The following is a 23,551-nucleotide window of genomic DNA, read 5'->3' on the forward strand; positions in this document are numbered from 1 at the left end:
TTTTAGTTGGCCAGATAATTTCTTTCTATTTTTAGTAGAGACAGAGTCTCACTCTTGCTCAGGCTGGTCTCGAACTCCTGACCTCGAGCAATCCACCTGCCTCTGCCTCCCAGAGTGCTAGGATTACAGGCGTGAGCCACCGCGCCCAGCCCATGAGCTTGTTTCTTGATCACAATCCTTTCATGACTTCATTTTTACTGGAAGCGTGGTTCCTATTATGGGGCAATGTCATCACTTATGTAATCAGTTGTTTCTTGTCAAAAGTCTCCCATCCAAATACTAACCAGGCCCAACCCTGCTTAGCTTCCAAGATCAGACGAGATCGGGCACGTTCAGGGTGGTATGGCCATAGAAAGTGAATTGTTTCTTGTTGAGAGTCTAGGTAAGAACCCATTTTTCACCATTGTTATCTATGCTGCTAGGAACTTTCTTGTAGCCAAATCTGCCCTCTTGTCCATGATTGTTTTCTGAGGATAAATGCACAGAAATAGAATTATTGCTTCAAAGGCAATGTGCTAGAACGTGATTGCAGGAGTTACAGTCTCACCTAACCTCTGAACTTCAGTTTCCTCATCTGTATAATAATCCTTCACGGGGTTATAGGAGACGGTTATAAGATGACATGAGGCTAGGCACAGTGGCTCACCTGGAATCCCAGCACTCTGGGAAGCCAAGGCAGGAGGATCTCTTGAGACCAGGAGTTCAAGACCAGCCTGGGCGACATAGCAACACCCCGTCTCTACAAAAAATAAAGAATAAAAATAAATGACATGTATAAGGCTCTTAGCTTACTGTCTGGCACATCCTAGACATTCAGTAATGGAGATGTTCACGTTGCTATGCACATTTTGTGGGGAGACAAGGTCTCACTATGTTGCCCATGCTGGACTGGAACTCTTGGTCTCAAGAGATCCTCCTGCCTTGGCCTCCTGAGTAGCTAGGACTACAGGCACATGCCACCACAACTGGCTACTATGCACATTTTTGAAATGTCTTATAACATCACTAAGCCTGCCCATTGCTTTTCTTACCAGCCATTGAAACTCGAGTGGTTACGGACAATTGCTCTGAAGAAAAGAAGACATTCAGCTTGAAGGCCCAAATGAACTCATTGGACATCCATTGCAATGACATTGTCCAGGGAAACATACAAGGTACATGTGATAGCTGCCTTCAGAATCCCTCACACAGGCCGGGCGCGGTGGCTCACGCCTGTAATCCTAGCACTCTGGGAGGCCGAGGCGGGCGGATCGTTTGAGCTCAGGAGTTCGAGACCAGCCTGAGCAAGAGTGAGACCCCGTCTCTACTAAAAATAGAAAGAAATTATCTGGCCAACTAAAATATATATAGAAAAATTAGCCGGGCATGGTGGCGCATGCCTGTAGTCCTAGCTACCCGGGAGGCTGAGGCAGTAGGATCGCTTAAGCCCAGGAGTTTGAGGTTGCTGTGAGCTAGGCAGATGCCACGGCACTCACTCTGGCCCGGGCAACAGCGAGACTCTGTCTCAAAAAAAAAAAAAAAAAAAAAAAAAAAGAATCCCTCACACAGAGCAGTTATCATTGTGTGAGTCATGGGGACACAAGCCCAGTAGGCTCCTTCTCTAATGTGTTTGCTACCCTCAGACTGTGTCATGTGAGTTTTGTCCTTTAAAAAACAAAAGACATCCTCCCAAGGTGGAGGATTTCTATTCTTCAGCATGGAGGAGACTTCTTTGCAGTTCAGGGGTGTCTTGATTTGGGTTCACCCAGGAACAGACTCTGGAACAAGTGTAAGGAATTTGTTTGGGAGGTTATCCTAGGAAACGTCAGTGGGAATATTCATCAGGGTTCTCTAGCAGAGGTCCCCAGCCTTTTTGGCATCAGGGACCATTTTCATGGAAGACAATTTTTTCACAGACCAGGGAGAGGGGGATGGTTTCAGGATGATTCAAGCACATTACATTTATTGTGCACTTTGTTTCTATTATTATTACATTGTAATATATAATGAAATAATTCAACAGCTCACCATAGGTTGGGTACCCCTGCTCTAGAGAAATGGAACCAATAGGGTGCCTGTGGGCAGGGAGCGGGGGAGAGACAGAGAGAGAGATACTTTAAGGAATTGGCTCTTGTGATGATGGAGACTGGCCAGTCCAAAACCTGCAGGGTAGACAGGCAGGCTGGACACCCAGGAAGGACAGCTGATGTTGACGTTTGAATCCAAAGATAGTCCGGAGTCAGAATTCCCTCTTCCTCAAGAGACCTCAATCTGTTTTTTCTTAAGGCCTTCAACAGATTGGATGAGACTCACTCACATGATAGAGGGAAACTTGCATGACTCAAAATCTACTGATTTAAATGTTAATCTCATCTAAAAAATATCTCTACGGCAACATCCAGACTGCTGTTTGACCACATATCTGTGTATCATGGCCTAGCCAAGTTGACACATTAAAATGAACCATCACCGACCAGGCATCATCATGGGCTTATAGCTACTCAGGAGGTTGAGGCAGGAGGATCGCTTGAACCCAGGAGTTGAGGTTGCAGTGAGCTATGATGACACCACTGCACTCTAGCTAGGGGGACAGAGTGAGACCTTGTCTCTTAAAAAAAGAAAAAGAGAATGCCAGAAACCCACCATGCAGCTATAATATCTAGGGAAAGAGTACATGTTTAAGGTAGCAAGAACAGCCAGTGCAAAGGCCCTGAGGCAGGAACATGCCTGGCATATTCAAGGAAGCGCAAAAAGGCCACTGGGGCTAAAATAAGTGAAAAAGAGAAAAAGGAGAGATGAGAACAGGAAGGTGATAATGGCAGGTCTTATATTCTTCTGAAATGGTAAAATGACCTATTTAGTTTGTTTTGGGTTTTTTTTTTCAGACAGGGCCTCACTCTGTCACCTGCTCTAGAGTGTAGTGGCATCATCATAGCTCACAGCTCATGTGAGCTCAAGTGATCCTCCTGCCTCAGCCTCCAGAGTAGCTGGGGCTACAGCCTCGAGCCACCAGGCCAGGCTAATTTTTCCATTTTTTTGTATAGACGGCATCTTGCTGTTGCTCAGCTGGTCTCAAACTCCTGAGCTCAAGTGATCCTCCTGCCTCTGCCTCCCAGAGTGCTAGGATTACAGACGTGAGCCACCATGCCCAGCCTAGTTCTGTTTTTTTGATAGACAGTTGTAGCCATCAGTGGTTAGAAGTGGGGGAGAATTAGCCACATCTTCCTACCCCTGAGCCAGGCTACAATAAAAGGACGTCTCCATGCATGGGGAACAGAATGAGACTCTGTCTCAAAAACAAGAAAAAAGGAAGTTTCACAACATATTCTCCAATGTGCCAGTAATTTATTAAACAAACATTTATTACCGAGTAGGCTCAACACATCCTAATCATAAAACATGTTCTGTAAATGCAGCAAAGTCCCAGCTTTCTGTCCTTCTAAGGACTCTGCTGTACCTTCAATCAACGGTTCCCTTGAGGCAGATGCAGCCATACTCCAGGGGCAGGATTCTGTACCGTTAATATTGTAGTTGGTGTCAGGCAACCAGAACCTTTCAGACCAGAGATCCTGAAAGGGTGATTCCCGAACCAGCAACATCAACATCACCCAGGAACAGGCTAGAAATGAAAATTCTCAGTCCCCTCTCGGACAGAATGATTTCACATTCTGAGGGTGGGGCCCAGCACTGCGTGTTACAATGAACCCTCCAGGGTCCATATGACCTCAGCTCCAGTGGAGAAATACTCTTGTGAAAAACAATGGCAGGCCAGGCGTGGTGTCTCATGCCTGTAATCCAAGCACTCTGGGAGGCTGAGGTGGGAGGATCACATGAGGTCAGGAGTTGGAGACCAGCCTGAGCAAGAGCAAGACCCCTGTCTCTACTAACAATAGAAAAAATGATCGTGGTGGTGCATGCCTGTAGTCCCAGCAACTTTGGAGGCTGAGGCAGGAGGATTGCTTGAGTCCAGGAATTTGAGGCTGCAGTGAGCTATGATGATGCCACTGCACTCCAGCCTGGGCAACAGAGTGAGACTCTGCCTCAAAAAAAAAAAAAAGAAAAAAGAAAAAGAAAAATGTCTGACTTGATCGGAGATAAAGACACCTGAAGTATTAATATTTGTAGTAGCTTTCTCTCAACTGTGGTGTTTCTGATTTGAGCTAATCAGACCTAGAGTGCGAAGTCCTAATTAAGACAATGGCTTACCCCAGTATAGCTTAAACTAATACACAGAAGAATACACTGTTGGCTGGGCACGGTGGCTCATGCCTATAATCCCAGCTACTTGGGAGGCTGAGGCAGGAGGATCACTTGAGCTCAGGAGTTGGAGACTGCTGTGAGCTATGATGATGCCACTGCACTCTAGAGCAGGTGACAGAGTGAGGCCCTGTCTAAAAAAAGGGGGGATACTGAATCTCCCGTCTCACTTCCCCTTTCATATTAAAAAATTTTTAATAAAAAATTTTAAAAAAAGAATACACTGTCCTCCCAGCAGCATTATTCAAAATAGCCAAAAGGTGGAAGCAACTCAGATGTCCATCAGTGGATGAATGGATAAACAGAATGTGGTATGTCCATACAGTGGAATATTATTTGACCATAGGAAGGAAGGAAGTACTGATATTGATATCTACTACAGCAAGGATGAGCCTGAAAAATGTGATGCTGACTGAAAGAAGCCACACACAAAAGGTCACATGTTGTATGATTGCATTTATATGAAATGTCCAGAATAGATAAATCCGTAGACACAGAAAGTAGATTAATGGTTTCCAGGGGCTTGGGGAGGGGCAAGGTAGTGATTACTTCATGGGTATGGGGTCTCTTTTGGAGGTGATGAAAGTGTTTTGGAATCGGATAGAGGTAATGACAACATTGTGAATGTACTCTATGCCACTGAATACAATTCACTTTTATTTCTTATTTTATTTTGTTTTTGTTTTTTATTTTATTATTTTGTTTTTATTTAGAAACAGGGTCTTGCTCTGTCACCCAAGCTGGAGTGCAGTGGCTCAATTATAGCTCACTTCAGCCTCCAACTCCTGGGCCCAAGTGATCCTCCCACCTCAGCCTCCCAAGTAGCTTGCTAGGCAGTTCCTGAGCACTGGTGTGGTAAGGATGAGGGCTTGATGGATACAAGGAAGGAAGGTACTGCCTGAGTAATCCTGAGGGAAAGAGAACAGAAGGAACGGTGGCACTTTGATTTTTTAATTTTTTTATTTCAGAATTTTATGGGGATACAAACATTTTGATTCCATGTTTTGCTTTTGTGCAGTTTGAGTCAAAGTCGTAAGTGTGCCCATAACCAAGGTAGCATGCACTGCACCTGTTAGATGTAAGTTTACCCAACCCCTCCTCCCCCCCCCACCTACTTGGTTTCTGCTGAGTTTTACTACCTTATGTGCACATGGGTGTTGATCAATTAGTTCCAGTTTAATAGTGAGTACATGTGGTGTTTGTTTTTCCATTCTTGTGATACTTCACTTAGAAGAATCATCTCTACTTCTATCCAGGTTGTTATAAAAGGTTCACCATTTTTATGGCTGCATAGTACTCCATAGTATGGATATACATTTTACTAATCCACTCATGTATTGATGGCCACTTGGGTTGATTCCACATCTTAGCTGAAGAAAACCCCAAAGGCAATCACAACAACAAAAATTAAGAAACGGGACTTGATTAAACTAAAAAGCTTCTGCACAGCCAAGGAAACAATCAATAGAGTGAATAGACAACCTACAGAATGGGAGAAAATATTTGCATGCTATACATCTGATAAAGGGCTGATAACCAGAATCTATAAATAACTCAAACAAATCAAGACAAAATCAAATAGCCCCATAAAAAGTGGGCAAAAGACTGAATAGAACCTTTTCAAAAAGAAAATAGACTAATGCCCAATAAACATATGAAAAAGATTTTTTAATTTTTTTTTTAGAGATGCAGTCTATGTTACTCAGGCTGGCCTTGAACTCCTGTCCTCAGGCAAGTCCCTTGCCTCAGCCTTCCCAGTCACAGGGACTACAGGTGTGCACTGATGTGGTCGGCTCTGATGGCAGTTTTTTTTTTTTTTTTGAGACAGAGTGTCGCTCTGTTGCCCGGGCTAGAGTGAGTGCCGTGGCATCAGCCTAGCTCACAGCAACCTCAAACTCCTGGGCTTAAGCGATCCTCCTGCCTCAGCCTCCCGAGTAGCTGGGACTACAGGCATGCACCACCATGCCCGGCTAATTTTTTTCTATATATATTTTAGTTGGCCAGATAATTTCTTTTTTTTTTTTTTTTTTTTTTTGAGACAGAGTGTCACTTTGTTGCCCGGGCTAGAGTGAGTGCCATGGCGTCAGCCTAGCTCACAGCAACCTCAGACTCCTGGGCTTAAGCGATCCTACTGCCTCAGCCTCCCTAGTAGCTGGGACTACAGGCATGAGCCACCATGCCCGGCTAATTTTTTTGTATATATATTTTTAGTTGGCCAGATAATTTCTTTCTATTTTTAGTAGAGACGGGGTCTCACTCTTGCTCAGGCTGGTCTCGAACTCCTGACCTCGAGCGATCCACCCGCCTCGGCCTCCCAGAGGGCTAGGATTACAGGCGTGAGCCACCGCGCCCGGCCTGGCCAGATAATTTCTTTCTATTTTTAGTAGAGATGGGGTCTCACTCTTGCTCAGGCTGGTCTCGAACTCCTGAGCTCAAACAATCCGCCCACCTCGGCCTCCCAGAGTGCTAGGATTACAGGCGTGAGCCACCGCGCCCGGCGATCGCACCTTTAAAGACTCCATTGTTCTGTTTCCTCAGGGCCCAGTGCAGTAGCCTTTATTTCCTACTCTTCTCTTGGAAACATCATAAATGCATCATTTTTTGAAGAGATGGGTGAGAAACATCGAGTTTACCTGAACTCCCAGGTGGTGAGTGCTGCTATCGGACCCAAGAGGAACATGTCTCTCTCCAAGTTTGTGACTCTGAGTTTCCAGCATGTGAAGGTGGGTCACCACTGTGATTTGAGCTTGTCAGGTTTCGTGGAGGCAGAATAAACAATGTGCGTAACATAGTCCCCGTCAGTGGTTCTAGACCTGCACTGTTCCATGTGGCAGTCAGGAGCACCTGTGGCTACTGGGCATTTGAAATGTGGCCAGTCTGAATCAAGATTTTGAAGACAGTATTTCCAGGTTTACATCAAGTATTTCCAGATTTTGGTGATTTAGTAAGAAGAAAAGAAATTAATTGATCATTAAATCATAGATTTAATCATTCCACATTGTATGCATAAACAGGTGTCACAACATTACATGGTATCCTATTAATATATGCAATTATAATTTGCCAATTAAAAATTAATATTTAAGGCCAGGTGCTGTGTCTCATACCTGTAATTCTAGCACTTTGGGAGACCAAGGAGGGAGGATCACTTGAGACCAGGAGTTCTAGACCAGCCCGGACAAGAGCAAGACCTCATCTCTACAAAAATTAGCCAGGTGTGGTGATATGCACCTGTAGCTCCAGCTACTGGGGAGGCTGAAGCAGGAGGATCACTTGGGCCCAGGAGTTTGAGGTTGCTGTGAACTATGATGATGCCACTGCACGCTAGCCCTGGGAACAGAATGAGGCTCTGTATCAAAAAAAAAAAAAATTAGAATATGGCGGGCTCAGTGGCTCATACCTGTAATACCAGCACTTTGGGAGGCCAAGGTGGGAGGATTGCTTGAGGCCAGGAATTCAAAACCATCCTAGGCAACATAGCAAGATCCAGTCACTACAAAAAAATGTTTTTTTAATTAGCCAGGCATGGTAGTGCGCACCTGTAGTCCCAGCTACTTGGGAGGCTAAGGCAGAAGGATGGCTTGAGCCCAGGAGTTAGAGGTTACCGTAAGCTATGACCATGCCACTGTCCTCCAGCCTGGGTGACAGAACAAGATCTTGTCTCAAAAAAAAAAGTTAAAATTAAATTAAAAAATAAAACAAGTAAATCGAAACAAAAAAAAAAGAAAAGAAAAAAGGAATGTAAAACATCTCATCAATAGTTTCATATTAATTATATTTATTAGATATCTACACTAGAATGTTGCAAAGATGTGGAAACAACCCAAGTGCCCATCAATACATGAGTGGATTAATAAAATGTCATATATGTATGCCATGGAGTTCTATTCAGCCACAAAAAACGTTGATATGACACCTCTTATATTATTCTGGTTAGAGCTGGAGCCCATTCTCCTAAGTGAAGTATCCCAAGAATGGAAAAACAAGCACCATATGTACTCACCATCAAATTGGTATCAACTGATTAACACTTATTTGCACATATAGTGATAACATTCATGGGGTGTCAGACATATGGGAGGGGGGAGAGGGGATGGGTATATACACACCTAATGGGTACAATGTGCACAACTTGGGGGATGGACACACTTGAAGCTCTGACTCGGATGGGGCAAGGGCAATATATGTAACCCAAACATTTGTACCCTTGTAATATGCTGAAATTAAAAAAATTATATTTATTAATTTATATTAACATATTTAAAAGATACTATTTTTTTTAGATGGGGTCTTGTCATGTTGCCCAGGCTGGCCTCAAACTCCTAGGCTCAAGAGATTCTCCCGCCTCAGCCTAGGATACTAATTTTAAATATACTGGGTTAAATAAAATATATTATTAAAGTTAATTTGGTCTGTTTCTTTACCTTTTTTAATGTAACTAACAGAAAATTTCAAATTACATAGATGGCTCACATGATACACCTCTTGGGCAATGGTAGTCTAGGGTGTGAAATTATTTCAGTTACAGGTACCTTACAGATTTGTGAAATTTGAACTGAGACATGATATTCATTTTTACACAAAGCCTGATATTCATTAGTAAGACTATATACTCCATCAAAACAATTTTATTTAATCCATTGACTTTTCCCATTTTCTGCTCAAACTCTTAAAAGAAGGAAGTTCAATAGCCATAGAGACATATAACAGAATTACTCTGCACTTTTTCCTTTCTGTTCTGTTAAAAAAATAGGAGTTTAAAAAGAAAAGAAGAGTTAAAGGGAGGCCAGGCACAGAGGCTCACGCCTGTAATCCTAGCACTCTGGCAGACCTAGGCGGGGGGGATCACTTGAGGTCAGGAGTTCAAGACCAGCCTGAGCAAGAGTGAGACATCGTCTCTATTAAAAATATAAAAATTAGCCAGGCATTGTGGTGCACACCTGTAGTCCCAGCTACTCAGGAGGCTGAGGCAGGAGGATCTCTTGAGCCCAAGCATTTGAGGTTGTAGTGAGCTGTGATGATGCCACTACACTGTACCCAGGGCAACAGAGTGAGACTTCGTCTCAAAAAAAAAAAAAAAAAAAAAAAGAGTTCAAGGAGGAAAGGTAAAAAAATGTAGGTTTTCTCTATCTGGTGCATAAAATCTAGGTATGGACTTCTGATGTATTAGGAGGAAGGGAGGAACAGGGAAAGAAGTCTGAGATAACCAGATCATCAAAGGAGATGCGGCCCCAAAACCAGAGAGCATCCAACCCACCTCCTTGGCCCCCAAAGCCATGCTCTGAAAGCCGCTGAGACAAAGAGAAGAGATTAAAGGCTAATTTTGTTCTCTCTCCTTGTAATGTTTCTTTCCTGTACACCGCTCTTCTCATTACGTGAGCAAGTATTGTGTGGTAATACGGTGTTAGGGAACTGAATTGATGAGAAGGGACCAGAAAAATTCGTTTCAGGGAGAGTTTTAGAGAAAACATTATGTGAGCCTGGGATTCCCTTGGGTTTTGTTTTGTTTTGTTTTGTTTTCCTTTTGACTCCCATAATCTGGGGCAAGGTCCTGAACCCAGTGAAATCTTGTAAAATGCCGGCTTCCAGAGAGGACTGGCTTTATTTTCCATTATGTACAATCCCAGTAAAGCAGTGGCTACTGGGTAGGGATCCTGGCGACCACTTAGAATAGAAATTGCTTGAGTCGCTCCTCACCCGGGTGCCCCGGCACGTGGCGCCCTGGCATAGACCCAACACTGAAAATTGTTCCTACTGAGGAAGCAGAGAGACAGTGAGCTCTAGGAGCTCTGTAAGTTCTGGGATTTTTGTCTGTTTTGTCTTCTGTTGTATCACCAGCACCAGGAACAGTGTCTGAGAGTGTACATAATAGGTGCTCAGTAAAAATCTGTTCTATGAAAAAAAAGATGATGACGATGATGAGCCCATTCTGTTTTCAGATGAATCCCAGTAACAAAAAGGCCTTCTGTGTCTACTGGAAGAGCACAGAGCAGGGCGGGCACTGGTCCAGAGATGGCTGTCTCCTGATACAAGTGAACGGAAGTCACACCATATGCAATTGCAGCCACCTGTCTAGTTTCGCTGTTCTCATGACCTTCACCACCCAGGTATGATGTATACATTTTTTGTTCCTCCACCACAGGCTTTCCGAGCCCCTGTGAGGTGGTAATAAGTGCTATAAAGAAACTTAAGAAGAGCTGGTGATGAGTAATTGTGGAAGGAAGTCCACTTTAGATAGAGTAGCCCAAAGGAGCCTCTGTACGAATTAAATATTCAAGCTGAAATCTGAATACAGTTGGTCCCTGACTTACGATGACTCAAATTACAATTTTTTTTCAACTTCAGGATGGGTCTATCAGGGTTTATTGGGATGTGGCCCATTGTAAATTGAGAAACATCCGTATTAAGAGTCAGTGGTGGCCAGGCACAGTGGCTCACGCCTGTAGCTCCAGCACTTTGGGAGGCCAAGGTGAGAAAACCACTTGAGGCCAGAAGTTTGAGATCGGCCTGGACAACACAGCAAGACCCCATCTCTACAAAAAGAAATTTTAAGTAGCCACATGGTGGCATGTGGCTGTAGTCCCAGCTACTCGGGCGGCTGCTCGAGCCCAGAAATTCAAGGCTGCAGTGAGCTATGATCATACCACCACACTCCAGCCTGGACAACAGAGCAAAGACCCTGTCTCCAGGGGAAAAAAAAAAAAGTTAGTGGTGCCACCACATGGATGAATCTCGAAAACTTCATGTTGAGTGAGAGAAGGCAGACACAAAGAGCCACACAGTGTTTTATTCCATTCATATGAAATGTCCAAAATAGGTAAATCCATAGAGACAGAAAGTAGATCAGTGGTTGCTAGCGGGTGGGAGAGAAGGATTGGGGAGTGACTTCTTAATGGGCATGGGGTTTTATTTTGGGGTGATGAAAATGTTTTGCAACAAGATGGGGGTGATTGTTGCACAACTTTGTGAATGTGCAGATACTCCTCAATTTATGGTGGGTTACTCCCCAACAAACCCATCATAACGTGGGAAAATCATAAGTCGAACTACCCTTAAGTAGGGGACCATCTATACTAAATGTCACTAAATTGTATACTATAGACTGATGAATTTTATGTTATGTGAGTTTTACCTCAATTTTTTTAAAAGAACTTTTCATTATGAAAAACATCTCGAGGAAGGGGACCCCAAGAAGAGATGTGCATATGTGTGCAAAGGCCCTAAAGAGAGAACAAACGTGACATGTCCCAGAAACAAGTGTGATTGGAGCAGAGTCGAGTGAGGGGGAAGTGGAAAGAGATGAGACTGGGGAGATGGGAACAAGGAGGATGTGTCTAAATCCTCCTAAGTCTAAAGGAATTTAGGTTTCATTCTAATTGCCATAGGAAGCAATGGAGGATTTGCATATTTATGTCCTAGGCGGTCCCCGTGGCTCCCAGGTGGAGAATGGACATTGGTACAACAAGAGTAGACTCGCAAAGAGACGGTGGTGGCTGGGATTCACGTAGCAGCAGAGGTGGCAGGAGGTCAAACTGGACCTATATCCTAGAGGTGGGACCAGAGGATTTACCAGTGATGTGAGATGTCCTGGATCACACCCCTCCTCACAGGGTTGGAGGTGGTACACCCCCAGAACAACATTTGGTGGGAATATCTGACTTCTCCTCTTACATAAACAGGGCAGTAGAGAAACTAAAATGGGAGTTAAAACATAAAATTCTTCTTTCATTCATCATTCCATGTGTGAAGTTCACCTATGAGTTGGGCATAGCCTTAGCTCTTTCATTTTCACTGCTGTATAATATTCCCTTGCATGACTAAACTATAATTTACTTATCCATGCCACAGTTATAATGGGTATCTAGGTTGTTTTCAGTCAGGGGTTATTGACTGCAATGCTACTTTCCTGGGATAAATCATAGAAAAGCCCATGTGGTGTCCTCCAGGGTGATGAGGAGGTAGTAGACCCCCCTCCCAAGGGTTCAGCTGAAAAGTGGTGGTGCCTCTGTCATCCTGGGTTTCTGAGTGACTGTGGGCAGGGGTCTCTGTCAACTCATGTGGAGTATGTAACAGGAGCTAGAAGTGAACTGTTGCTGTGTTAAATCACCAAGGGGAAGAAAAAGCAATATTGCTATATCCCCAATGTGGGTCTCATCTCTCACTCCCAGTGCTCATTTTTGTGACTTTCTCTAGGGTCCACATTGTGCCAGGGGTCCTCAAGACCCTGGGGCATGATGATTTACTAAAAAAAAAAAAAAAAAAAAAAAAAAAAAAAAAAAAAAAACTCACAGGACTCGGAAGAAATGTTATACTCATGGTTATGAATACAGCAAAGGGTATAGATTAAAACCAGCAAAGGGAAAAGGCACGTGGGAAGAAGTCCAGGAGAAACCAGGTGCAAGCTTCCGGGTGTCCTCTCCCAGTGGAGCTGCACAGATGCGGGTCATTCTCCAAGCAATGACCTGCGACAACACACATAGAGTGTTGTCAACCTGGGAAGCTCACCTGAGCCTCGATGTCTGGGGTTTGTATTGGAGGTCAGTCACGTAGGTACACAGCACCTACATGGCTGAACTTAAACTACTCGGACCCCCAGACCCCAGGCCAACAAAATTGTTCACCATAAATCATATAATTAGCATGAACCCTCTAATCAAACACGTGCTGCATGGCCCAAGTCCTCAGCATACAAAAACACTTTCTAAAAACTTGTAGTAATATATACATAACATAAAATGTACCAACATTGCCATTTTTAAGTGTAAAGCTCAGCAGTGTTAAAGACATTCACATTGTCACTCAACAATCTCCAGAACTCTTCCCATCTTGCAAAACCAAAACTCTTTACCTCTTAAACTATTCCCTCTCTCCCCAGTCCCTGGCAACTGCCATTCTACTTTTTGGCGGGGTGACCTATTCTGCTATGCCTATGTCCAAACTCATCAAAATGTATACATTAGGCTGGGCTTGGTGGCTCAGGTCTGTAATCCCAGCACTTTGGAAGCCCACGGCAGGAGGATCTCTTGAGGCCAGGAGTTCCAGACCAGAATGGGCAATAGCAAGACCTCACCTCTACAAAAAATTAGCCAGGCATGGTGGCATGTACCTGTAGTCCCGGCTCCTTAGGAGGCAGAGTGGAGGATTGCTTGAGCTCAGGAGTTTGAAGTTGCAGTGAGCTATGGTGACATCACTGTACTTTTTCCCAGGCAACAGAGTGACATCTTGTCTCAAAAAAAAAATGTAAACATTAAATGTGTGTGATTTTTATATATTAAGTGTACCTCAATAAAGCTGAAAACAAACAAACCAAAAGGACAGCCTAGGAGACACTTTCCACACCATTACGGTGCTTGGCCCCTGTGTTTAGGATGCCCCAGTCCAAGGAGGAGAACCATAATGTGAGAGCAGGAAAGTATGACCGTGAACTCTTCTTTTCTGGGTCCCAGGAGGAGGATCCTGTGCTCACCGTCATCACCTACGTGGGGCTGGGCCTCTCTCTGCTGTGCCTCCTCCTGGCGGCCCTCACCTTCCTCCTGTGCAAAGCCATCCAGAACACCAGCACCTCACTGCACCTGCAGCTCTCACTCTGCCTCTTCCTGGCCCACCTCCTCTTCCTCACGGCGATGGACAGAACCGAACCCAAGGTACTGATGGCGTAAGAGGACCCCTGCCCTGCCCTAGGGGATGCGGGCTCACGGAGCGATGCTGCACTGGGTACCTTCATACAATGGCGTTGTGTCTGTAGAGGAGGAAAACATAATTTTTCTTCTACCTTTCTGAGTTCCTCGCTGGGACTCCTGAAACAAAGGACAGATTAACAAGAGAAAAACAAACATAAGTTTATTAACACGGGTGCATATTTCCTATGTACATGGGAGATACTCAGGAAAGGGGTAATTCCCAAAGAGGCGGATTAGAGCACCAGCATCTTCCACAAAGAACAGTAAGTTTTTGGAGGAGTAACAAGACAAAGGAAAAGGATCTGGGTCTCTAGAGGCAGCAAATTTTGGGAAGACAAGAATATGGGAAAGAAATCATAGATAAAGGCTTGTTAGTCAAGTCTGTTTTGTGGATTGCTCTGGTGCTGGCTCCAGACTGTTACGAATCTAAAGTTGTTTTCAGGGATCAACTTGTGTCCCTCCTGGTACAGAGGAGAGAAAGAACACCTTCGTAGATATATGTCCTAGAATACTATTCAGCCTTAAAAAGAACAATAAAAAGAGGAGGAGGCCGGGCGTGGTAGCTCACACCTGTAATCCCAGAACTCTAAGAGGCTTGGTCGGGAGGATCACTTGAGGTCAGGAGTTTGAGACCATCCTGAGCAACACAAAAAAATAGGAAAAATTAGCCAGGCATGGTGGTGTGCACTTGTAGTCCCAGCTACTTGGGAGGCTGAGGCAGGAGGATCGCTTGAGCCCAGGAATTTGAGGCTGCAGTGAGGTATGATGAGGCCACTGCACTCTACCCAGGAGGACAGAGTGAGACTCTGTCTCAAAAAACAAAAAAAGAAGAAGGAAATCCTCTCATTTGTGACAACATGGATGAACCTGGAAGACATTATGTTAAATGAAATAAGCCAGGCACAGTAGACAAATACTGCGTGATCTCTCACGTATAGAATCTAAAATGGCCAAACTTCGGGTGTGGTGGCTCACACCTGTAATCCAAGCACTTTGGGAGGCCAAGGCAAGAGGATCACTTGAGGCCAGGAGTTCGAGACCAGCCTGAGCAACATAGCGAGACCCCGTCTCTACTAAAAATGGAAAAATTAACCAGGTGTGGTGGTGGCATCTGTAGTCCCAGCTACTTGGAGGCTGAGGCAGGAGGATCACTTGGGCCCAGGAGTTCAAGGCTGCAGTGAGCTGTTATTTGCACCGCTGCACTCCAGCCTGGGTGACAGAGTGAGACCCTGTCTCTAAAAAAAATAAATAAGTAAATAAACAGAAGTGAATGCTCTTGCTCTAACGTCAGGTGCTCAGAACCCAATGCCAATGTCAAGGAGAGGTCCTGGGGCCACACTCTTCCCTGACAACCCCTTCTGGTGACCTTACTCCTCCTCCAGGTGTTGTGTGCTGTCGTTGCTGGTGCCTTACACTACCTCTACCTGGCCTCCTTCACCTGGATGCTGCTGGAGGGCCTGCACCTCTTCCTCACCGCGCGGAACCTGACGGTGGTCAACTACTCCAGCATGAACAGACTCATGAAGTGGCTCATGTTCCCAGTTGGCTACGGCGTCCCCGCTGTGATTGTGGCCGTTTGTGCAGCATCTAAGCCTCACCTCTATGGCACTCCTGATCAGTGAGCTTGACCCTCACCCTGTGCCGTGGACGGTTTCCTAAGAAAGCTTTTGTGGGGGCAGCATTCATGAGGAGGAGGAGGATATACATATCCAATGCCCTCTCTGTTCCGCTTTATAGCAGCTCTAACCTCTTTGCCAGTGAGTCTGGATAAGACGGCAGTGAGAGTTCAGAAGGTTCTGAAAGGAGGGAGTTTTGGGGCTTAGGTCCCAGCTTCATCCTTCCCATGATCTGGAACTTCGAGTTCTCAAGTCTCAGTCCCCTTATCAGTGAAATGAGAGGAACAGTTGTACCCATTGTCCTAACCTCACAATTCTTGTGTGAAAACTCAACGGGACTGTGCTCTTAAATTTTTTAACGTAAGCTGGGCACTGTGGCTCATGCCTGTAATCCCAGCACTCTGGGAGGTCGAAGTGGGAGGATTGCTTGAGGCCAGGAGTTCGAGACCAGCCTGGGCCACAGCGAGACCCCATCTCCACTAAAAATAGAAAAATTAGCTGGGCACAGTGGTGGATGCCTGTAGTCCCAGCTACTCAGGAGGCTGAGGCAGGAGGATCACTTGAGCCCAGGAGTGTGAGGTTACAGTGAGCTATGATGACACTGCAGCACTGTAGCCCAGGTGACAGAGCAAGACTCTGTCTCAAAATCAAAATGTTTGACATAACGCTGGCACAAGACAGTGAGAAATCAAAGCCATGATAATTGTCAGCTGACTTTCAGGAGGAGTTGGAAACATTTTCTGACAGCGAAAGTGCCACTTCATGTTCATGTCATGTGCTTCCTCTGACCTCTCTTTGTGTCCCTTTTTCCAATTGTTCCCAGCTGCTGGCTCAACCTGGATCAGGGATTCATCTGGGGTTTCCTTGGCCCAGTCTGTGCCATTTTCTGTGTGAGTATGTGCCTCTGACGTTCCTAACCCAGGAAAAGCTGCCAGAAGTGCCGGGTACAAGATAGAACAAGGGGCATGCATTTCCTCCATTGTGTAATTTGGTTTTTCCACCTGCTACCAGTTCAACCCCATGTGCAGGGAGGTAGAGCTTTTGTGTGCAATTTAAAGTGGACACTATATGTTATTTTAACTTGCACTCTACATTGTCTGTGTGTTCCTGCAGGTGAATTTAGTATTTTTTCTCTTGGTCCTTTGGATTTTGAAAAGGAAACTTTCCTCCCTCAATAGTGAAGTGTCAACCATCCAGAACAAAAGGTAGGATGTGACAGATGGTACTTCCCACTCCCTGTTCTACCCGCCCCTACTCTTCCCTCCTACACACACACACACACACACACACACACACACACACACACACACACACACAGACACGTATACCCCACAACCATGCTCCAGGGACTAGCAAGGCCAGGGTCATCTTCCATTGTCACAGTTCATGAGAACCTGTATTTGCTGCAATACAGGCTAAGCTGCTGTGACAAAAAGATCCCCCAAAAAGAAGGATGAAATGGAAGTTTATTTCACTCTCATGTCACAGTCCAGGGGTGAGCATCCCAGGGCTAGTGGAGAAGCTCTGCTCCACAAAGTGACCCAGGGATCCAGGTTCTTTCTATTTTGTTGCTCCATCATCCCCTAGGAAGGAGGTGTCATAGCAGTGGCACATTCCACATTTGCTCATATCCCATTGGCTGACCTTTGTCACATGATGACACCTAGCTCCAAGGGAGGCTGGGAAATGTAGTCTCTAACTGGGTGGCCACATGCCCTGATAAAACTCACAGGAGAAAGAGATTTAACACCAAAAAAAAAAGAGGAGGAGAAGGGGGGAGCCATCAGTTTCTGCCATACAAACACAAGACACATACAGGGGTACTTTTTTATCAAAAATAACCAACTCCTGTGCAGAGGCAGCGTCTCACGCCTGTAATCCCAGTGCTTTGGGAGCCCGAGGCAGGAGGATTGGTTGAGGCCAAGAGTTCAAGGCTGCAGTGAGCTGTGATCACGCCACTACACTCCACCCTGGGCAACAGAGTGAGACCCTGTCTCAAAAAAAAAATCTGTATAACAACTCCCTGAAATAAGACTGTAATAAAGATGAGGGAACTGAGTTACAAGAAGGTAAAGTAACTTGCCTGAAGGTCACACACTTACTTAGCACTGGCTTTACTTTAAACCCGGATACTCTATCTTCAGAATCCTCACTCTAACAGCTACACTGTAGGGGTGTCTATATCCATTATTAGTTTTTTGACATCATCATCTCTGACTCCTCTCAGGATGTTGACACTTAAGGCAACACTTCAGCTCTTCATCCTGGGCTGCACGTGGTGCCTGGGCATTCTGCAGGTGGGTCCAGCTGCCCAGGTCATGGCTTACCTCTTCACCATCATCAATAGCCTTCAGGGTTTCTTCATTTTCCTGGTCTACTGCATCCTCAGCCAGCAGGTAAACAATGACCACTCTCTTTGTTGTTTTAAACTTAAGAAAAATTTGGGCCTGGTGTTGTGGCTCACACCTGTAATCCTAGCATGCTGGGAGGCTGAGGCAGGGGGATTGCTTGAGTCCAGGAGTTTGAGGTTGCAGTGAGCTGTGATGACACCACTGCACTCCAGCCTGGGCAACAGAGTGAGACTCTGTCTCAAAGGGAAAAAATGCTGCTATTGAAGTGGTTACCTTGGAGCTCGGACTAGGGGTATAGATTGGAAAGGGGCATGAGGAAAACTTCTGGAATGCTCAGATGTTCCATACCTGGATCTGGGTGGTGGTTTACACAAGTGGTTACTTACGTTAAAATTCATCAAACTGTACACTTAGGGTCAGTGCACTTGGCATGCTTTCCTATGTTATACCTTAATTCAATTTATAATAATTAAATTTACTGTGTTGCACCATAATTGAATTAAATATGCTTTACTATGTTTAAAAATATGCTATTGATTGTAAGATACATCATTTATTAACAGCTTTCAGAAAGTAAATAATTGCTATATAAAAAAATCACTTCTTCAGCTTTCCTGCCTACAACAGTCAGCTAATGCTGTGCAACAAACAACCTCAAAAAAAATCTCAGCGGTTTAAATACAAATATTCGTTTTTCTCATTCTTGGGTGTGCAGGTTAGCTGGGCTCAGCTTAGGTTGGCTCCAGGATGCAGATCAGGTTCAGGTTTGCTCCTTGTGACTAATTCTGAGGCTTATGCAGAAGGGAGAACAGCTCCTTGGCATATATTCTCCTCATAACAATAGCAAAATCACAAATATGAGGACTGTCCAGAAAGTATTCAGCCATGTAATATGAAAAATCATATTAACAATGGCTGAATACTTTCTGGACAGGTCTTGTAGGGAAACCCCACTTGGCAAGGTCATTTTAAACCTGCAATTCTATTTGCATCACCTCTGCTAATATCGCATTGGCCAAAGCAAGTCACATAGCTAAGCCCAAACAATGGGAAATGAACACTCTACCCACCATGAGACTAAGACAAAGCACACTACTACTACAGAGTATTGAATAATGGAGATTGATAATGAAATCTAGGCCAGGCGCAGTGGCTCATGCCTGTAATCCTAGCACTTTGGGAGGCCAAGGCAGGAGGATTGCTTGAGGCCAGGAATTTGAGACCAGCCTGGGCAATAGCAAGACCCTGTCTCTCCCAAAAAAAAAAAAAAATTAGCTGGGTGTGGTGGTGCACACCTGCAGTTCCAGTTACTTGGGAGGCTGAGACAAGAGGGTTGCTTGAGCCCAGGAGTTGGTGGTTGCTGTGAGCTATGATCATACCACCACATTCTAGTCTAGGCAACAGAGCAAGACCCTGTCTCAAAATAATAATAATAATAACAATAATAATTCAAGCTACTTAGCATGAATTCTTAAACACATTTCAGTGTGGTGCTGTAGTCTCCATACTAATATGTTTTAAGAGTTCTGCAATGAAATTACATAACGAGTTAATTTTTCCAACATTTATTATGAACATTTCCAAACATCTAAAAACATTTAAAGAGTTATACAGTGGGCATGGATATATCAATCACCTGATTCTATAATTAACATTGTGCTATATTTGCTTTATCACATATTTCTCCTTCTACCCATTCATTCATCCATCTCATTATAAGCAAGTGTATAGCCGAAGAAACCTGAAGGCAACCCTTTAGTGCATGCATGCACCTGAGTAAGCACAATGCAAAAGAGTTATACCTACTTTTCCCTCCCGTTTTTACTGATATATAGTTTTTATTCAGTATGGCTACTAAATTCAAGGCAATTCACTTGTCTGCAGCTGAACAAAAGAAATGGTAATGTGTGCCCAACACTAGAGAAATACTGGCTGCTTTGAACTTATTGAAAAAGCCTTCAAGATGGTCCCTTACTAAGAGGTGCTCAGGCATAATGTGGACTGCATGCTGGCTCTAGAATTGAACCTCTAGACAAGATGCAACTCTGTACTATTGACCTATGTTTTACCTAAATTTAGTTAAATTATCCTATCTCTATAGAACAAGATACAGACTGAAACCCCAATGAATCCCAGATTCATGTGGTCCAAATCAGAAGGTACAAAGGCCAAATAAACATAGCCTGGCAACCAGAAGAAATACAAAATCACTCAAGCTTTTTATTTATATTCCTCAAATACCATAAACAGGATACATAGTTCAGGTATCCCTTGTGCAGTTCAGCCACTAAGATTTTGGGGATGTTTTTTACTGTAGCAACACCTGTCCTGACTGATACACAAATCAGCCACTAAGATTTTGGGGATGTTTGTTACTGCAGCAATATCTGTCCTGACTGATACACTTCCTTTCTTTCCTGGTGTGTTCTCTCTCTCTCTCTGCTCTCTCTCTCTCTCTCTCTCTCTCTCTCTCTCTCTCTCTGTCTCCCCCTCCTTCCCCTACTCTTTTCCTCACTCTTAATACAGGTGCCCAAAGAATCAAACTTGGAAAGAAGGACAGAACAGCTCCTCAGAGGATGGGGAAGGAAGAAACTGGGATGACAGGGCAGACATTCCCTAGAGATCAAACGACAACCACAGGCTTAGAGAGCATTCAAATGTTAATATTTGTCCAGGCACAAGAATATTTTATGTCTGGGAGGATATTCAAAATACATTAGTGAAAAAGCAAGTTTCAAAAACATTACTCCAGAGGGTTCCATTATATTTGTTTATATAATATATATAAACATTTATTGCTTCATTGAACATTGAGTCAGATTACCAAAAAAAAGAATGTATTGTTTATGTTATTGTCTTGTACTTATTTATTAATACATGTGGGTATGGGTGTTTATGGCATATCAGAGTGGTTCTCAACAAGGAGCAGCTTTGTTACCTCCAGGGGACAGTCAGCAATATCTGGGGACATGTTTGATTGTCACAATGGAGGTGGGGGGATGCTACTGACATCTAGAGGGTAGAGGCCAGGAATGCTGCTAAACATCCTACAGTGTATAGGACAGTCTCCCACCACAGAGCATGATCAACCCAAGATGTCAACAGTGCCCAGGTTGGGAAACCTTGGTGTAGCAGATGCTGTCAACAGCCCTCTCATGTACCTTTGCCATTTATCCCTACATGCCTGGGGTTGCTTATTGCAAATACCTATGACTCTGTGTCTAGGGGTTTCTTCCTGCCCAAGAGACATATCTAGCTCATGCACTCATAAGATGGTGATGCCAGAGAGTAATGGCCCTTCAGGACAGCCAGCAACCCAGGACTGATGGGAGCTGGTGGATAAATACCCTGGCTCCCTCGCCCCTCAAGTGGCAGGACTCTGAAGTGTGTCCTATGCTCTTCTCCACTGGACCCCAATGGGACTGAGGTCTGGCTGTCCACGGTGGGAACGTCCTTGATTATGCATCCTTTGCTGGCTGCCTTCTCTTCCCTGCATCACTTTTTCTCCACCCTATTGGTGTTCCTTGGGATCACCCCTCAAATGAATTCCTTACACTTGAACCCTATCTCAGGGTCTGCTTCTGGGGTACCCAAACCAAGATGCGTGAAAGGATACCACCAAAACAGTATCAGTGATATTCACTAGACTGAAGAATTTTGCGTAACTTCTATTGTCTGTCTTTTGCATGTGCATATTTTGTAAATTTTTTGTTGTGGTCAAGTATACATATATACATAACAGAAAATTTACCATTTTTAACTTTTTTTTTTTCTGGAGACAGAGCCTCTCTCTGTTGCCCGGGCTAGAGTGCAGTGGCATCATCACAGCTCACTGCAACCTCAAACTCCTGGGTTCAGGAGATCTTCCCGCCTCAGCCCCCTGAGTAGCTAGGACTACAGACATGTGCCACTGCACCTGGCTAACTTTTCTGTTTTTGTAGAGACAAGATCTAGCTCTTGCTCAGGCTGGTCTTGAACTCCTGGCCTCATACTATCCTCCTGCCTCAGCCTCCCAAAGTGCTAAGATCGCAGGAGTGAGCCACCATGCCTGGCTCTAATTTTTCTGTTTTTTGTAGAGACGGGGTCTTGCTATGTTGCCCAGGCTGGTCTTGAACCCCTGAGCTCAAGCAATCCTTGTGCCTCGGCCTCCCAGAGTGGTAGGATTACAGGCGTAAGCCACCATGCCTGGCCCATTTTACCCATTTTTAAGTGTACAGTTCAGTGGCATTACATTCACAGTGCTGTGCAACCATTCCCACGATCTATGTCTAGAATGTTTTCTGTCTCCCAAACTGAAATTCTGTCCCCACTAAATAATAACTCTCCATTTCCCCCTGCCAAGTCCCTGGCAACCACCATTTTACTTTCTGTCTCAATGAATTTGACTATTCTAGGTACCTCATCTAAGTGGCATCACACAATAGTTGTCCTTTTGTGTCTGGCTTATTTCTCTTGGCATAAGGTCCTCCGGGTTCATTCATGTTGTAGCACATGTCAGAATGTCCTTCCTTTTTAAGGCTGAATAATATTCCTTTGTATTGGATATGCCACATTTTTTGGGAAAAGGTCTTTTAATAACAAATTGCTATCTTCTTTCCCACTCACTGACTTTCCTCTGCTTCACCAACGTTAACAAAAAATATCCTTCTATGTCCTTTGATGTTCCAGGTCCGGAAACAATACCAAAAATGGTTTAGAGAGATCGTGAAACTAAAATCTGAGTCTGAGACACTTACGCTTTCCAGCAAGTTTAGCCCTGACTCAAAACCCAGTGAGGTAAGAGAACATGTGACTTATTCTAATGTCCCTCTCTCTCTCTCTCTCTCTCTCTCTCTCTCTCTCTCTCTCTCTCTCACACACACACACACACACACACACACACACACACGCACCCCTTGACACTCTGAACTTCCTCTCCTTGTCATAGTACAGCCTCCCTTTCCTGGAGGGTATGAATCCTTTTCCTGATAACCTGGTTTGAGTTCCTCATTCTTGTGTGTATTGTTTCTCAGTGCCTCTTCCCTGCTCACGAACAGTGCTCAAGCTGCTTTCTGTATATATTCTTGCTGTGCAAAGAGGTGTGGCTAAAACGTCTCACCAGCACCACTATAATCTAACATAGAATCCCACTGGGGGAAATTTACAAGTGTAGGCAAAGCAGGGTAATCACCATCCCTCCCACCGTCCTGTGGAAAGGTGGTTGTGGGCCCACCATGAAAAGGGCTCCAGGACTCCACCCCAGCTGCTCTGCATAATTCTGAAGGAGGAGTGCAGGAAATAATGGGGCCTCCCTGGGAGACAAAAGGGTCCTGTTAATGAAAGAGGATCCTCTAACGAAAGAGGATACCTCTGGAACTGGGTTGCTGGTATTCTTCTAGTCTTCCTTTGAGCTAACTCTGGCTCAGCGCACCAAAGAATGAGCTTCCAGCACTATGTGAGATTTCTCCCATACGTGTCCCTTATTCGTCCTTCTGGAGAAACAGTAGCATATACTTCTAAGAAGATCCATCCCTGGATCACCAAGATGGGCTCCTAAGCTCTAAATCTGTAAAAACACTTCCTATGTGGCTTGGTTTCACACCTCCCATGTGCACACCCACCACATCCACCCACTAGAAACCCTTAGAATATGTTGTTTTTAAGTTAAACTAAATTGAGAATTTTCTGA

General features: G+C 44.5%; 1 protein-coding gene across 2 annotated transcripts in view; it reads left to right on the forward strand.

The window, feature by feature from the left end:
• The window catches only part of ADGRE3 (adhesion G protein-coupled receptor E3), a 43,170-nt gene that overhangs the window by 17,060 nt on the left and 2,559 nt on the right, over positions 1 to 23,551 (forward strand). For both annotated transcript variants that reach the window (XM_045545391.1, XM_045545399.1), the window contains 9 exons: positions 1,035 to 1,154; positions 6,775 to 6,959; positions 10,176 to 10,343; positions 13,683 to 13,880; positions 15,299 to 15,534; positions 16,356 to 16,422; positions 16,646 to 16,737; positions 17,760 to 17,928; positions 22,552 to 22,659. In XM_045545391.1, the coding sequence (XP_045401347.1) occupies positions 1,035 to 1,154; positions 6,775 to 6,959; positions 10,176 to 10,343; positions 13,683 to 13,880; positions 15,299 to 15,534; positions 16,356 to 16,422; positions 16,646 to 16,737; positions 17,760 to 17,928; positions 22,552 to 22,659 (1,343 nt within the window). The remainder of the gene's footprint in view (positions 1 to 1,034; positions 1,155 to 6,774; positions 6,960 to 10,175; positions 10,344 to 13,682; positions 13,881 to 15,298; positions 15,535 to 16,355; positions 16,423 to 16,645; positions 16,738 to 17,759; positions 17,929 to 22,551; positions 22,660 to 23,551) is intronic.

The sequence above is a fragment of the Lemur catta genome, chromosome 1, assembly GCF_020740605.2.
Source record: "Lemur catta isolate mLemCat1 chromosome 1, mLemCat1.pri, whole genome shotgun sequence".
NCBI classification, from domain to species: domain Eukaryota; kingdom Metazoa; phylum Chordata; class Mammalia; order Primates; family Lemuridae; genus Lemur; species Lemur catta.